Genomic DNA, 18,478 nt, shown 5'->3' on the forward strand with positions numbered 1-18,478 from the left:
GAGTTACTATCCTTGGTAACATGTCACTGTTACGACAGTGCCACATACTACGGATGGCTACGGTGGGTCTAATAGTGTATTATGGTGCTTGTGTCAACACTATTCTCTAACACAATGATGAAGACAGGACATCACTAGTAGTGTGTCTGGTTCCATGAGGACAGGACATCACTAGTATTGTGTCTGGTTCCATGAGGACAGGACACCACTAGTATTGTGACTAGTTCCATGAGGACAGGACATCACTAGTATTGTGTCTGGCTCCATGAGGACAGGACACCACTAGTATTGTGTCTGGTTCCATGAGGACAGGACACCACTAGTATTGTGACTAGTTCCATGAGGACAGGACACCACTAGTATTGTGTCTAGTTCCATGAGGACAGGACACCACTAGTATTGTGACTAGTTCCATGAGGACAGGACACCACTAGTATTGTGTCTAGTTCCATGAGGACAGGACACCACTAGTATTGTGTCTGGTTCCATGAGGACAGGACATCACTAGTATTGTGTCTGGTTCCATGAGGACAGGACAGGACACCACTAGTATTATGTCTGGCTCCATGAGGACAGGACAGGACACCACTAGTATTGTGTCTAGTTCCATGAGGACAGGACAGGACACCACTAGTATTGTGTCTGGCTCCATGAGGACAGGACAGGACACCACTAGTATTGTGTCTGGCTCCATGAGGACAGGACAGGACATCACTAGTATTGTGTCTGGCTCCATGAGGACAGGACAGGACACCACTAGTATTGTGTCTGGCTCCATGAGGACAGGACAGGACACCACTAGTATTGTGTCTAGTTCCATGAGGACAGGACAGGACACCACTAGTATTGTGTCTGGCTCCATGAGGACAGGACAGGACACCACTAGTATTGTGTCTGGCTCCATGAGGACAGGACAGGACACCACTAGTATTGTGTCTGGCTCCATGAGGACAGGACAGGACACCACTAGTATTGTGTCTGGCTCCATGAGGACAGGACAGGACACCACTAGTATTGTGTCTGGCTCCATGAGGACAGGACAGGACACCACTAGTATTGTGTCTAGTTCCATGAGGACAGGACACCACTAGTATTGTGACTAGTTCCATGAGGACAGGACACCACTAGTATTGTGTCTAGTTCCATGAGGACAAGAGGAAGTCAAAGCAGCGTGTCCCTGATGTCAGTACTAATGACACTAATGCAGTCTGCCGAACCATCTAATAATGCAAATGATCGTCAGCAAAACAACAAAGAATTCATCCCGGACATGTGATCAGTGGTTTGGGGCTTTAAAACACGCTGCGCCATCTGGACGTCTGTTTCTTCAGCAGATCTTTCTACTTCCTTTCAGCTGTAATAGCAGATAGACCATTTTATTCACGCACCGCACAGCAAGACATGACCTGTGAACTCTAGTCATTAAAATAGCCTAATTAATTCCACTGCCAACGACTCAAATTGCTCAAATTGTTGTTGTAATTGTGACTAAAGTAAAATGGTAAACGTTTCATTTGAGCCTATTAGAATGTGTAAATGTGTATGCAAATGTCTTTGATTGCGTGTGTGTGTGTGTGTGTGTGTGTGTGTGTGTGTTTGTGTCACACTCTGTGCTCCACTGTCTCTGTGTCCAAATAGAGGCTCCATGATTGTGGAGGCCAGGTCATCTGATGCAGCACTCCATCACTCTCCTTATTGGTCTGGTTCTTCATTTCCTGAGGCGGTCCTCATGAGAACCAGTTTCATCATAGCGCTTGATGGTTTTTTGCGACTACACTTGAAGAAACTTTCAAAGTTCTTGACATTCTCCGGATAGACTGACATTTGTGTCTTAAGTAACGATGGACTGTCGTTTCTCTTTGCTTATTTAAGCTGTTCTTGCCATAATATGGACTCTTTTACCAAATAGGGCTATCTTCTGTATCATAAACTCAACAAGGGCTATCCTTGTCATAAACACAACTGATTGGCCCAAACACTTTAAGAAGGAAAGAAATTCCACAAATGAACTTTGAACAAGGCACACCTGTTAATTGAAATGCATTCCAGGTGACTACCTCATGAAGCTGGTTGAGAGAATGCCAAGAGCGTGGAAAGCTGTCATCAAGGCAAATCAAATTTGTTTAACACTTTTTTGGTTACTACATGATCCCATATGTGCTATTTCATAGTTTTGATGTCTTCACAATTATTCTAAAATGTAGACAATAGTAAAAAATAAAGAAAAACCCTTGAATGAGTAGGTGTGTCCAAACTTTCGACTGCTACTGTATATGGGGACAGTAGATGGTGATCTATATGGGGACAGTAGATGGAGACAGTAGATGGTGATCTATATGGGGACAGTAGATGGAGACAGTAGATGGTGATCTATATGGGGACAGTAGATGGAGACAGTAGATGGGGACAGTAGATGGTGATCTATATGGGGACAGTAGATGGAGACAGTAGATGGGGACAGTAGATGGTGATCTATATGGGGACAGTAGATGGAGACAGTAGATGGTGATCTACATGGGGACAGTAGATGGTGATCTATATGGAGACAGTAGATGGGGACAGTAGATGGTGATCTATATGGAGACAGTAGCTGGAGACAGTAGATGGTGATCTACATGGGGACAGTAGATGGTGATCTATATGGAGACAGTAGATGGGGACAGTAGATGGTGATCTATATGGGGACAGTAGATGGTGATCTATATGGAGACAGTAGATGGAGACAGTGAATGGTGATCTACATGGGGACAGTAGATGGAGACAGTAGATGGTGATCTACATGGGGACAGTAGATGGTGATCTATATGGAGACCGTAGATGGGGACAGTAGATGGTGATCTACATGGGGACAGTAGATGGTGATCTATATGGGGACAGATGGTGATCTATATGGGGACAGTAGATGGTGATGTAGATGGGGACAGTAGATGGTGGGGACAGTAGATGGTGATCTATATGGAGACAGTAGATGGTGATCTATATGGAGACAGTAGATGGGGACAGTAGATGGTGATCTATATGGGGACAGTAGATGGTGATCTATATGGGGACAGTAGATGGTGATATATATGAGGACAGTAGATGGTGATCTATATGACAGTAGATGGTGATCTATATGGGGACAGTAGATGGTGATCTATATGGAGACAGTATATGGGGACAGTAGATGGTGATCTATATGGGGACAGTAGATGGAGACAGTAGATGGTGATCTATATGGGGACAGTAGATGGAGACAGTAGATGGTGATCTATATGGGGACAGTAGATGGAGACAGTAGATGGGGACAGTAGATGGTGATCTATATGGGGACAGTAGATGGAGACAGTAGATGGGGACAGTAGATGGTGATCTATATGGGGACAGTAGATGGAGACAGTAGATGGTGATCTACATGGGGACAGTAGATGGTGATCTATATGGATGGGGACAGTAGATGGTGATCTATATGGGGACAGTAGATGGTGATGGGGACTATATGGAGACAGTAGATGGTGATCTATGGGGACAGTAGATGGGGACAGTAGATGGTGATCTATATGGAGACAGTAGATGGAGACAGTGACAATGGTGATCTACATGGGGACAGTAGATGGTGATCTATATGGAGACAGTAGATGGTGATCTACATGGGGACAGTAGATGGTGATCTATATGGAGACAGTAGATGGGGACAGTAGATGGTGATCTACATGGGGACAGTAGATGGTGATCTATATGGGGACAGTAGATGGTGATCTATATGGGGACAGTAGATGGTGATGATGGTGATCTATATGGGGACAGTAGATGGTGATCTATATGGGGACAGTAGATGGTGATCTATATGGAGACAGTAGATGGTGATCTATATGGAGACAGTAGATGGTGATCTATATGGAGACAGTAGACAGTAGATGGTGATCTATATGGGGGACAGTAGATGGTGATCTATATGGGGACAGTAGATGGTGATCTATATGGGGACAGTAGATGGTGATCTATATGGGGACAGTAGATGGTGATGGGGACAGTAGATGGTGTATGGGGACAGTAGATGGTGATGGGGACAGTAGATGGTGATCTATATGGAGACAGTAGATGGGGACAGTAGATGGTGATCTGGGGACATAGGGGACAGTAGATGGTGATGGGACAGTAGATGGTGATGGAGACTACATGGGGACAGTAGATGGTGATCTATATGGAGACAGTAGATGGGGACAGTAGATGGTGATCTATATGGGGACAGTAGATGGAGACAGTAGATGGTGATCTACATGGGGACAGTAGATGGTGATCTACATGGGGACAGTAGATGGGATGGGGACAGTAGATGGTGATCTATATGGGGACAGTATGGTGATGGATGGGGACAGTAGATGGTGATCTATATGGAGACAGTAGATGGTGATCTATATGGAGACAGTAGATGGGGACAGTAGATGGTGATCTATATGGGGACAGTAGATGGGGACAGTAGATGGTGATCTATATGGGGACAGTAGATGGTGATCTATATGGGGACAGTAGATGGTGATGGGGACAGTAGATGGTGATGGGGACAGTAGATGGTGATGGAGACAGTAGATGGGGACAGTAGATGGTGATCTATATGGAGACAGTAGATGGTGATCTATATGGAGACAGTAGATGGTGATCTATATGGAGACAGTAGATGGTGACAGTAGATGGTGACAGTAGATGGTGACAGTAGATGGAGACAGTAGATGGTGATCTACATGGGGACAGTAGATGGTGATCTACATGGAGACAGTAGATGGGGACAGTAGATGGTGATCTATATGGGGACAGTAGATGGAGACAGTAGATGGTGATCTACATGGGGACAGTAGATGGTGATCTACATGGAGACAGTAGATGGGGACAGTAGATGGTGATGGGGACAGTAGATGGAGATAGATGGTATCTACATGGGGACAGTAGATGGTGATCTATATGGATGGGGACAGTAGATGGTGATCTATATGGGGACAGTAGATGGAGACAGTAGATGGTGATCTATATGGGGACAGTAGATGGTGATCTATATAGTATGGGGACAGTAGATGGTGATCTATATGGAGACAGTAGATGGTGATCTATATGGAGACAGTAGATGGTGATCTATATGGAGACAGTAGATGGTGATCTATATGGAGACAGTAGATGGTGATCTATATGGGGACAGTAGATGGTGATCTATATGGTGATCTATAGACAGTAGATGGTGATCTATATGGAGACAGTAGATGGTGATCTATATGGAGACAGTAGATGGTGATCTATATGGAGACAGTAGATGGTGATCTATATGGGGACAGTAGATGGTGATCTATATGGGGACAGTAGATGGTGATCTATATGGGGACAGTAGATGGTGATCTATATGGGGACAGTAGATGGTGATCTATATGGAGACAGTAGATGGTGATCTATATGGAGACAGTAGATGGTGATCTATATGGAGACAGTAGAGACAGTAAATGGTGATCTATATGGAGACAGTAGATGGTGATCTATATGGAGACAGTAGATGGTGATCTATATGGAGACAGTAGATGGTGATCTATATGGGGACAGTAGATGGTGATCTATATGGGGACAGTAGATGGTGATCTATATGGGGACAGTAGATGGTGATCTATATGGGGACAGTAGATGGTGATCTATATGGGGACAGTAGATGGTGATCTATATGGGGACAGTAGATGGTGATCTATATGGAGACAGTAGATGGTGATCTATATGGAGACAGTAGATGGTGATCTATATGGAGACAGTAGATGGTGATCTATATGGAGACAGTAGATGGTGATCTATATGGAGACAGTAGATGGTGATCTATATGGAGACAGTAGATGGTGATCTATATGGAGACAGTAGATGGTGATCTATATGGAGACAGTAGATGGTGATATATATGGAGACAGTAGATGGTGATCTATATGGGGACAGTAGATCTATATGGGGACAGTAGATTATGATCTATATGGGGACAGTAGATGGTGATCTATATGGAGACAGTAGATGGTGATCTATATGGAGACAGTAGATGGTGATCTATATGGAGACAGTAGATGGTGATCTATATGGAGACAGTAGATGGTGATCTATATGGAGACAGTAGATGGTGATCTATATGGAGACAGTAGATGGTGATCTATATGGAGACAGTAGATGGTGATCTATATGGGGACAGTAGATGGTGATCTATATGGGGACAGTAGATGGGGACAGTAGATGGTGATCTATATGGGGACAGTAGATGGTGATCTATATGGGGACAGTAGATGGTGATCTATATGGGGACAGTAGATGGTGATCTATATGGGGACAGTAGATGGGGACAGTAGATGGTGATCTATATGGGGACAGTAGATGGTGATCTATATGGAGACAGTAGATGGTGATCTATATGGAGACAGTAGATGGTGATCTATATGGAGACAGTAGATGGTGATCTATATGGAGACAGTAGATGGTGATCTATATGGGGACAGTAGATGGTGATCTATATGGGGACAGTAGATGGTGATCTATACGGAGACAGTAGATGGTGATCTATATGGGGACAGTAGATGGGGACAGTAGATGGTGATCTATATGGGGACAGTAGATGGTGATCTATATGGAGACAGTAGATGGAGACAGTAGATGGTGATCTATATGGGGACAGTAGATGGTGATCTATATGGAGACAGTAGATGGTGATCTATATGGAGACAGTAGATGGTGATCTATATGGAGACAGTAGATGGGGGCAGTAGATGGTGATCTATATGGGGACAGTAGATTATGATCTATATGGGGACAGTAGATGGTGATCTATATGGAGACAGTAGATGGTGATCTATATGGGGACAGTAGATGGTGATCTATATGGGGACAGTAGATGGTGATCTATATGGAGACAGTAGATGGTGATCTATATGGAGACAGTAGATGGGGACAGTATAGTGATCTAGATGGGGACAGTAGATGGGGACAGTATAGTGATCTACATGGGGACAGTAGATGGAGACAGTAGATGGAGACAGTATAGTGATCTACATGGGGACAGTAGATGGGGACAGTAGATGGAGACAGTATAGTGATCTACATGGGGACAGTAGATGGAGACAGTATAGTGATCTATATGGAGACAGTAGATGGGGACAGTATAGTGATCTACATGGGGACAGTAGATGGGGACAGTGGAGACAGTATAGTGATCTACATGGGGACAGTAGATGGAGACAGTAGATGGAGACAGTAGATGGAGACAGTATAGTGATCTACATGGGGACAGTAGATGGGGACAGTAGATGGAGACAGTAGATGGAGACAGTAGATGGAGACAGTATAGTGATCTACATGGGGACAGTAGATGGAGACAGTAGATGGGGACAGTATAGTGATCTACATGGAGACAGTAGATGGGGACAGTATAGTGATCTACATGGGGACAGTAGATGGGGACAGTAGATGGGGACAGTATAGTGATCTATATGGAGACAGTAGATGGAGACAGTATAGTGATCTACATGGGGACAGTAGATGGAGACAGTAGATGGGGACAGTATAGTGATCTACATGGAGACAGTAGATGGGGACAGTATAGTGATCTACATGGGGACAGTAGATGGGGACAGTAGATGGGGACAGTATAGTGATCTAGATGGAGACAGTAGATGGGGACAGTAGATGGGGACAGTATAGTGATCTAGATGGAGACAGTAGATGGGGACAGTATAGTGATCTACATGGGGACAGTAGATGGGGACAGTAGATGTAGACAGTATAGTGATCTACATGGGGACAGTAGATGGAGACAGTAGATGGAGACAGTATAGTGATCTACATGGGGACAGTAGATGGGGACAGTAGATGAAAGCTGAGACACAGAGGAAGTCTGCTCTCTCCCTCTGGGGTCGGGACAGAGACACAGAGGAAGGCTGCTCTCTCCCTCTGGGGTCGGGACAGAGACACAGAGGAAGGCTGCTCTCTCTCTCTGGGGTCGGGACAGAGAGAGTGTGTGGGTGTGTGTGTGTACGGGGTGTGTGTGTGTACGGGGTGTGTGTGTGTGTACAGGGTGTGTGTGTGTGTACGGGGTGTGTGTGTGTACGGGGTGTGTGTGTGTACGTACGGGGTGTGTGTGTGTACGTGGTGTGTGTACGTGGTGTGTGTACGTGGTGTGTGTGTGTGTGTGTGTGTACGTGGTGGGTGTGTGTGTGTGTGTGTACGTGGGGTGTGTGTGTGTGTACGGGGTGTGTGTGTGTGTACGGGGTGTGTGTGTGTACAGGGTGTGTGTGTGTACGTGGTGTGTACGTGGTGTGTGTGTGTGTGTACGTGGTGTGTGTGTGTACGTGGTGTGTGTGTGTACGTGGAGTGTGTGTGTACGTGGAGTGTGTGTGTACGTGGTGTGTGTGTGTGTGTATGTGGTGTGTGTACGTGGTGTGTGTGTACGTGGTGTGTGTGTGTGTACGTGGTGTGTGTGTGTGTACGTGGTGTGTGTGTGTGTGTACGTGGTGTGTGTGTGTGTGTGTACGTGGTGTGTGTGTGTGTACGTGGTGTGTGTGTGTACGTGGTGTGTGTACGGGGTGTGTGTGTGTACGGGGTGTGTGTGTGTGCGGGGTGTGTGTGTGTGCGTGTTGTGTGTGTGTGTGTACATGGTGTGTGTGTGTGCATGGTGTGTGTGTGTGCATGGTGTGTGTGTGTGTGCATGGTGTGTGTGTGCATGGTGTGTGTGTGCATGGTGTGTGTGTGTGTGCATGGTGTGTGTGTACCTGCAGTGCTTCCAGGAAGCGGAAGGATCCCAGGCGTCGTCCTCTGGGAACCAGACAGAAGGTAGAGTTGTGAAGCATCTCTCTGTAATCATGTCTGAAGACAGAACAGACGGGTTACACGTTAATATGATCTGGCATTCAGTAGACACGTATCAACAGTGACTTTACACGTTAATATGATCTGGCATTCAGTAGACACGTATCAACAGTGACTTTACACGTTAATATGATCTGGCATTCAGTAGACACGTATCAACAGTGACTTAACGTGACTTCACGACAGTGGCTTAACGACAGTGACTTCACAACAGTGACTTCACAACAGTGACTGTGTGCAGCATCCCAAACACTGACACGGAAGACAAACACCCACAACACAAAACTGAAACCCAGGCTAGCTGGCTAAGTACGATTCTCAATCAGGGAAAACAATTGACAGCTGCCTCTGATTGAGAACCATACTAGGCCAAACTCAAAAACCAACATAGAAAAACAAACATAGACTGCCCACCCAACTCACGCCCTGACCATACTAAAACAAACATAGACTGCCCACCCAACTCACGCCCTGACCATACTAAAACAAACATAGACTGCCCACCCAACTCACGCCCTGACCATACTAAAACAAACATAGACTGCCCACCCAACTCACGTCCTGACCACGTCCTGACCAAAGGAACTAAGGTCATGAGTTCTCGTCTTGGAACCCAGTAAGCTGATAGATTGATGAGTTCTCGTCTTGGAACCCAGCAAGCTGATAGATTGATGAGTTCTCGTCTTGGAACCCAGTAAGCTGATAGATAGATAGATTGATGAGTTCTCGTCTTGGAACCCAGTAAGCTGATAGATTGATGAGTTCTCGTCTTGGAACCCAGCAAGCTGATAGATAGATAGATTGATGAGTTCTCGTCTTGGAACCCAGTAAGCTGATAGATTGATGAGTTCTCGTCTTGGAACCCAGTAAGCTGATAGATAGATAGATTGATGAGTTCTAGTCTTGGAACCCAGTAAGCTGATAGATAGATAGATTGATGAGTTCTAGTCTTGGAACCCAGTAAGCTGATAGATTGATGAGTTCTAGTCTTGGAACCCAGTAAGCTGATAGATTGATGAGTTCTCGTCTTGGAACCCAGTAAGCTGATAGATTGATGAGTTCTAGTCTTGGAACCCAGTAAGCTGATAGATTGATGAGTTCTCGTCTTGGAACCCAGTAAGCTGATAGATTGATGAGTTCTAGTCTTGGAACCCAGTAAACTGATAGATTGATGAGTTCTAGTCTTGGAACCCAGTAAACTGATAGATTGATGAGTTCTCGTCTTGGAACCCAGTAAGCTGATAGATTGATGAGTTCTCGTCTTGGAACCCAGCAAGCTGATAGATAGATAGATTGATGAGTTCTCGTCTTGGAACCCAGTAAGCTGATAGATTGATGAGTTCTCGTCTTGGAACCCAGTAAGCTGATAGATAGATAGATTGATGAGTTCTAGTCTTGGAACCCAGTAAGCTGATAGATAGATAGATTGATGAGTTCTAGTCTTGGAACCCAGTAAGCTGATAGATTGATGAGTTCTAGTCTTGGAACCCAGTAAGCTGATAGATTGATGAGTTCTCGTCTTGGAACCCAGTAAGCTGATAGATTGATGAGTTCTAGTCTTGGAACCCAGTAAGCTGATAGATTGATGAGTTCTCGTCTTGGAACCCAGTAAGCTGATAGATTGATGAGTTCTAGTCTTGGAACCCAGTAAGCTGATAGATTGATGAGTTCTCGTCTTGGAACCCAGTAAGCTGATAGATTGATGAGTTCTAGTCTTGGAACCCAGTAAACTGATAGATTGATGAGTTCTAGTCTTGGAACCCAGTAAACTGATAGATTGATGAGTTCTAGTCTTGGAACCCAGTAAACTGATAGATTGATGAGTTCTCGTCTTGGAACCCAGTAAGCTGATAGATTGATGAGTTCTAGTCTTGGAACCCAGTAAACTGATAGATTGATGAGTTCTAGTCTTGGAACCCAGTAAGCTGATAGATTGATGAGTTCTCGTCTTGGAACCCAGTAAGCTGATAGATAGATTGATGAGTACTAGTCTTGGAACCCAGTAAGCTGATAGATAAGACTAGCACAGAGATGTCTTCCCAGCCGTGTAGAAACAACACAGTTATGTTCACACAGCCCAACAACGTCCTGTTTATCTAGCTAGCCTGTTGTGTTTACTAGTTGCCTTAGAAACATCCTGTTAGTTTGTTCACACGATGAGTCTGAGTTGAATCATCTTCCCCATCAATCAGATGAGTAGAAACTACGGGAAGCATGAGAGTGACGTTTGACAGATGTGGGACAACCTGTACAGTGATAATTATTGTGTAATTGGACCCTGATGAAGCCGTACCTAGCCCGGAGATCTCTAGTCAAGCCAAGAGAGAGCCTGACCTACGTACAGAGCAGATACATGAAACAGGATGTCATTCCTGGCCCCTGGCAGGGAGAATCCCATGCTGTTTATCACATCGCACTCATGGCAGGACATGACGGCGTCCGTACGAACCATCACTGCTAACTGAGCTGTCAGGGATAGATGGTTCTAGAACCAGCTGCGTGTTGTCCTTCTCTGTGGCTCTAACAGATCAGACGTCTACCATCAACATGAGGACTACATGCACTGTACGCCCTCACCTATCCTGTCCCATAGACACATGCTGACATCTGGTCTGACGCAGGGTAATGTATAGACGAGGCCATACGTACGTCATCATCAGTGTCTGAACCTATAGCTCAGTGTCTGGATCTATAGCTCAGTGTCTGGATCTATAGCTCAGTGTCTGGATCTATAGCTCAGTGTCTGGATCTATAGCTCAGTGTCTGGATCTATAGCTCAGTGTCTGGATCTATAGCTCAGTGTCTGGACCTATAGATCAGTGTCTGGACCTATAGATCAGTGTCTGGATCTATAGCTCAGTGTCTGGATCTATAGCTCAGTGTCTGGATCTATAGCTCAGTGTCTGGATCTATATAGCTATCAGTGTCTGGATCTATAGCTCAGTGTCTGGATCTATAGCTCAGTGTCTGGATCTATAGCTCAGTGTCTGGATCTATGGCTCAGTGTCTGGATCTATGGCTCAGTGTCTGGATCTATAGCTCAGTGTCTGGATCTATAGCTCAGTGTCTGGACCTATAGCTCAGTGTCTGGACCTATAGCTCAGTGTCTGGATCTATAGCTCAGTGTCTGGATCTATAGCTCAGTGTCTGGATGTATAGCTCAGTGTCTGGATCTATAGCTCAGTGTCTGGACCTATAGCTCAGTGTCTGGATCTATAGCTCAGTGTCTGGATCTATAGCTCAGTGTCTGGACCAGTGTCTGGATCTATAGCTCAGTGTCTGGATCTATAGCTCAGTGTCTGGATCTATAGCTCAGTGTCTGGATCTATAGCTCAGTGTCTGGATCTATAGCTCAGTGTCTGGATCTATAGCTCAGTGTCTTGATCTATAGCTCAGTGTCTACCTATAGCTCAGTGTCTGGATCTATAGCTCAGTGTCTGGATCTATAGCTCAGTGTCTGGATCTATAGCTCAGTGTCTGGATCTATAGCTCAGTGTCTGGATCTATAGCTCAGTGTCTGGATCTATAGCTCAGTGTCTAGATCTATAGCTCAGTGTCTTGATCTATAGCTCAGTGTCTGGATCTATAGCTCAGTGTCTGGATCTATAGCTCAGTGTCTGGATCTATAGCTCAGTGTCTGGATCTATAGCTCAGTGTCTACCTATAGCTCAGTGTCTGGATCTATAGCTCAGTGTCTGGATCTATAGCTCAGTGTCTGGACCTGAAAAGAAAAGCTTTCATTAGAAGGCATAATAACCAGTGCGAATCGAGCGAATGTCCTTAAAAATGGACATTGAAGCACATGCGTTCACCACCTGACATGTTTTTCCTGTAAAGACGGAAACGAACAACCCACCAGCTGCCACCCCTGATGCACAATATTGATTTTTGTTTTCCCATCTGAATAAATTCACAGACAGAATCCCCAGAGTCACATCAAATGGTAAAAGATCTTCCATGCAGAGAAACTGGCACTAGACTGTCAGCAGGATGTCAACCAGTCACCCCAAAAAAATCATTGAGTCGTCTCTGAAAATACTAATTTATCATACAAGACTGATAACACATCGCATTGTCTCTGAAGGAGTTAGGCCTAGTCTCCAGGGGAAGAATATGCGGTGCTGTTCTAATGACAGGGTGGTTATAGAGTCTCTATTCTCATAATGACAGGGTGGTTATAGAGTCTCTGTTCTCCTAATGACAGGGTGGTTATAGAGTCTCTGTTCTCCTAATGACAGGGTTGTTATAGAGACTCTGTTCTAATGACAGGGTGGTTATAGAGTCTCTATTCTCCTAATGACAGGGTGGTTATAGAGTCTCTGTTCTCCAAATGACAGGGTGGTTATAGAGTCTCTGTTCTCCTAATGACAGGGTGGTTATAGAGTCTCTGTTCTCCTAATGACAGGGTGGTTATAGAGTCTCTGTTTTAATGACAGGGTGGTTATAGAGTCTGTTATCCAAATGACAGGGTGGTTATAGAGTCTCTGTTCTCCTAATGACAGGGTGGTTGTAGAGTCTCTGTTCTTCTAATGACAGGGTGGTTATAGAGTCTCTGTTCTCCTAATGACAGGATGGTTATAGAGTCTCTGTTCTCCTAATGACAGGGTGGTTATAGAGTCTCTGTTCTCCTAATGACAGGGTGGTTATAGAGTTTCTGTTCTCCTAATGACAGGGTGGTTATAGAGTCTCTGTTCTCCTAATGACAGGGTGGTTATAGAGTCTCTGTTCTAATGACAGGGTGGTTATAGAGTCTCTGTTCTCCTAATGACAGGGTGGTTATAGAGTCTCTGTTCTCCTGATGACAGGGTGGTTATAGAGTCTCTGCTCTCCTGATGACAGGGTGGTTATAGAGTCTCTGCTCTCCTGATGACAGGGTGGTTATAGAGTCTCTGCTCTCCTGATGACAGGGTGGTTATAGAGTCTCTGTTCTCCTAATGACAGGGTGGTTATAGAGTCTCTGTTCTCCTAATGACAGGGTGGTTATAGAGTCTCTGTTCTCCTAATGACAGGGTGGTTATAGAGTCTCTATTCTCCTAATGACAGGGTGGTTAGAGTCTCTATTCTCCTAATGACAGGGTGGTTATAGAGTCTCTGTTCTCCTAATGACAGGGTGGTTATAGAGTCTCTGTTGTCCTAATGACAGGGTGGTTATAGAGTCTCTGTTCTCCTAATGACAGGGTGGTTATAGAGTCTCTGTTGTCCTAATGACAGGGTGGTTGTAGAGTCTCTATTCTCCTAATGACAGGGTGGTTATAGAGTCTCTATTCTCCTAATGACAGGGTGGTTATAGAGTCTCTGTTCTCCTAATGACAGGGTGGTTATAGAGTCTCTGTTGTCCTAATGACAGGGTGGTTATAGAGTCTCTATTCTCCTAATGACAGGGTGGTTATAGAGTCTCTGTTCTCCTAATGACATGGTGGTTATAGAGTCTGTACTCCTAATGACAGGGTGGTTTTTGAGTGATTGTGGTTTACACTGCAATGTTCACAAGCGGTTTAATAAACTCAACCAAATGTTGCAATCAAAATGGCCACAATGGTTGGTTTTTCCTGACCACCAGTCAGTGTGTAAAGAAGTGCTGTCTTTCACAACACACGCCCTCTTCCAGCGGACTTCACAGCAAGGTAAATGTTCAGACCATAAACAGTGTTGTGTACTTTACATTTATTCCACAATCTGTCATGGATTGGACAGCAAACACGAGTCAGCAAACACGAGACAGCAAGCACGACTCAGCAAGCACGACTCAGCTAACAGAAAAGAGATAACACCGATACAGGAAGAGAAGAGTCTGTATTCCTGGTTCCATCAAATGTAATTCCAAATCACTTCTATCAAAAAGATTCCCTTGACACTAGTGGCAATCCCGGGCTTTAATCCCGGGTTTTAATCCCGGTCTTCAATCCCGGTCTTCAATCCCGGTCTTCAATCCCAGGCTTCAATCCCAGGCTTCAATCCCAGGCTTCAATCCCAGGCTTCAATCCCAGGCTTTAATCCCAGGCTTTAATCTCAGGCCTCAATCCCTGGCTTCAATCCCTGGCTTCAATCCCTGGCTTTAATCCCAGGCTTCAATCCCTGGCTTTTATCCCTGGCTTTAAACCCTGGCTTAAATCCCGGGCTTCAATCCCAGGCTTCAATCCCAGGCTTTAATCCCAGGCTTTAATCCCAGGCTTTAATCCCAGGCTTTAATCCCAGGCTTTAATCCCAGGCTTCAATCCCTGGCTTCAATCCCAGGCTTTAATCCCAGGCTTTAATCCCAGGCTTTAATCCCAGGCTTTAATCCCAGGCTTTAATCCCAGGCTTTAATCCCAGGCTTTAATCCCTGGCTTCAATCCCTGGCTTCAATCCCTGGCTTCAATCCCTGGCTTTAATCCCAAGCTTTAATCCCAGGCTTCAATCCCTGGCTTCAATCCCTGGCTTTAATCCCAGGCTTTAATCCCAGGCTTCAATCCCTGGCTTTAATCCCAGGCTTCTGGTGCGGTGGAGGGGATCAAAGCAGACGTCATAAAGCATTTAGAGCCCCACAGAGATGAGAGGAGTCTCCACAGCTTCATCATCACAACTCTACATGAAAAGACCCTGGGTTACATGATCTAATTACAACACAAAGAACTAGCCAAACCATCTCTCATCTCGCTCTCCCCCCCCCCCCCACCTCTCTCTCCCACCAAAACCCTATTATGATGGGGTTTCCTTTATTCTGGCAGCTCGTGGTGGCCTAAAGCCCTATTATGATGGGGTTTCCTTTATTCTGGCAGCTCGTGGTGTCCCAACGCCCTATTATGATGGAGTTTCCTTTATTTTGGCAGTTACCTGTACATTCTGGCACCTTGTGGTGTCCCAAAGCCCTATTATGATGGAGTTTCCTTTATTTTGGCAGTTACCTGTACATTCTGGCACCTCGTGGTGCCCCAAAGCCCTATAATGATGGAGTTTCCTTTATTTTGGCAGTTACCTGTACATTCTGGCACCTCGTGGTGTCCCAAAGCCCTATTATGATGGGGTTTCCTTTATGTTGGTAGTTACCTGTACATTCTCCACCCATAGTATCGGTAACCAGGAAAACCTACAAAGTACTCTCCATAAACTAGGGTGAGTGACCTAACCCATAAAGAGTTCATTAAAATGTGTGTTAATGGTACGACCATTAACGTTTGATTGTCAGGGGCTCGTAATGTGAGGCAACATCAAGAGGTTAATTATCTAATCAACTAATAACTATGTTAAATTTTTACCTGATGAAATTAATCATGTAACAATTATCTCATTAGGATCTGGGGCACCATGAGAGCAGTTCTTTAAAAGAGTGACCATCTCCCAAATGAAAATCACACATCTATAAAATCAAGTCAATTTATTAATCATAACCTTGTGTTATATCACCATTCTGAACAGTCGTAACCTTGCATCTGCAAAAACCCAAGCCTTACTTATGATTCAGTACTATACAAATTGGTTTAATGATTTATTTACTAGCTAACGAAACGGTAACAGGATAAACATACACACTTAATACGTAAAAAACAACATTATGGCTGCTTGTTACAAAAGAGATGGAGAGGGCGAGAGACAGAAACTACTCTCACCTACAGTAACCACATAACTTCGCACACGAACCGCCACCCGCTTTGAGTAAGAAATCATGAACGCATTTACGTGAAATGCCTGGGTTCGTCGTGGATCTCTCTCGGTGGACAGGGAGTTGGGACTTTTCGCGGCACGTTTGTAAGGCTCTGATTGTTCAAAAAGGGTTCAAACAAGTTTTCTGTTTGTTCTCCTTTGTAGTCGAGTCCGGTGTCCGGTGACATGTCACGTAGTCCTGAACAGAACAAAGTTCATTTCCCTTCCATTCGCTCTTGAAGATGCTTCTTTGAAGATAGGCTAGCCAGCCGTGTCGATGGTTCCCCAGTGGGGTGATGATGAGAGCAGTGATATACGATGGTTTGAGCAGAGTAACAGAATGGTCCTACTGAAATTCGCTTTTCTAAGATACTTAGGACAGTTTCAGCCGTACTAGTGATTGTCCGGGAGGTGAGTTTTATCGCCTCCACCTCGTGTTGAAATTCAACAGTTCAAACCACATTAAAACGGGTTCCCATGTCAGAAATATTGTTCCAGTATCCTGCTTTTGTACGTGTTAAGTGTTTCGGCTGGAAAAGTCTATTGAAACAAAAGGCCTTTGGTGACTCTTGGGAGAGCGAGACTTGGATCATCTCCCCATGATTTCCAACAGAACATGAGTTGTTAACCCCCTTACCAGTTCCGTCCTCCCCATCCTCCTCCACGGGTGAGAAGGGGGGGGGGGGGGGGGTCTGATTGAAGTTATTCATTGCAAAGCTGATCTGACCTATTTGGATTCTGGTGGACAGTCATGACAGAGGTTAGAGGTTTCTTATCTTCAGTCAATCCATCAAGATACATCAACCCAATAGGCCTCTCTCTGTCTCTAGACCAATAGGAAAATGAGGGGGGGGGGGACAATGGCACCATATTCCCTATATAGTGCACTAGTATAGACTATGACCCAATGGAACCCTATTCCCTATATAGTGCACTACTTTAGACCAGGGCCCTATTCCCTATATAGTGCACTACTTTAGACCAGGGCCCAATGGAACCCTATTCCCTATATAGTACACTACTATAGACCAGGGCCCTATTCCCTATATAGTGCACTACTTTAGACCAGGGCCCAATGGAACCCTATTCCCTATATAGTACACTACTATAGACCAGGGCCCTATTCCCTATATAGTGCACTACTTTAGACCAGGGCCCTATTCCCTATATAGTGCACTACTTTAGACCAGGGCCCTATTCCCTATATAGTGCACTACTTTAGACCAGGGCCCTATTCCCTATATAGTGCACTACTTTAGACCAGGGCCCAATGGAACCCTATTCCCTATATAGTACACTACTATAGACCAGGGCTCTATAGGGAATAGGCTGTCATTTGGGATACAACCATTGAGGAGATTAGTCAGGAGTCCCTCTCAGCTGAGAGACTGATTCAGACATGACAACGAGGAGAGGAGTGTTGTTGTTTCTGCTTCCTGGAAAAAAGAGATCTGTTCTACTGGAGAGTTAATCAGAGAGAAGGAATGTGATTGTTCCTGGGCCAGACATGTCAGAGGGGGATGGAGAGAGGATGGGAGGGAGAGAGGATGGGAGAGAGAGAGAGAGATGGTTTGAGAGGGACTTGATCTGAGGACAACGGAGGTTAAAACCCTTCAACCAGCAACCATCAGCCCCAGAGCCGAGCGATTCACAACAACCCTTTCAGAATTCCCCTCACGTTCTTAAGCAGTCGACAAACAAAACAAAACTAATCCTAATCCTTTATCAAACACACCTTTGATTTAGAAAACCACACAGCAGATATTGCCTTTAAATGTCAAAGTAACCATGACACCCTAGACAACAAGAGACAGTAGGTTACATCCTAAATGCCATCTGATTATGGATGTACCATCATACCATCAGACAGGAGCAGACTGAGGGCATGTCCCAAATACAACCCTCTATAGGGCACTACCTTCACCAGGGCCCTATAGGGCACTACCTTCACCAGGGCCCTATAGGACACTACCTTCACCAGGGCCCTATAGGACACTACCTTCACCAGGGCCCT

The 18,478-nt window shown here is 45.0% G+C and overlaps 1 protein-coding gene across 2 annotated transcripts in view; it reads right to left on the reverse strand.

The window, feature by feature from the left end:
* The window catches only part of LOC139394444 (exostosin-1a-like), an 81,056-nt gene that overhangs the window by 19,884 nt on the left and 42,694 nt on the right, over window positions 1–18,478 (reverse strand). For both annotated transcript variants that reach the window (XM_071142512.1, XM_071142511.1), the window contains exon 2: window positions 8,748–8,841. In XM_071142512.1, the coding sequence (XP_070998613.1) occupies window positions 8,748–8,841 (94 nt within the window). The remainder of the gene's footprint in view (window positions 1–8,747; window positions 8,842–18,478) is intronic.

Source organism: Oncorhynchus clarkii, unplaced genomic scaffold (assembly GCF_045791955.1).
Source record: "Oncorhynchus clarkii lewisi isolate Uvic-CL-2024 unplaced genomic scaffold, UVic_Ocla_1.0 unplaced_contig_3046_pilon_pilon, whole genome shotgun sequence".
Taxonomy (NCBI): Eukaryota; Metazoa; Chordata; class Actinopteri; order Salmoniformes; family Salmonidae; genus Oncorhynchus; species Oncorhynchus clarkii.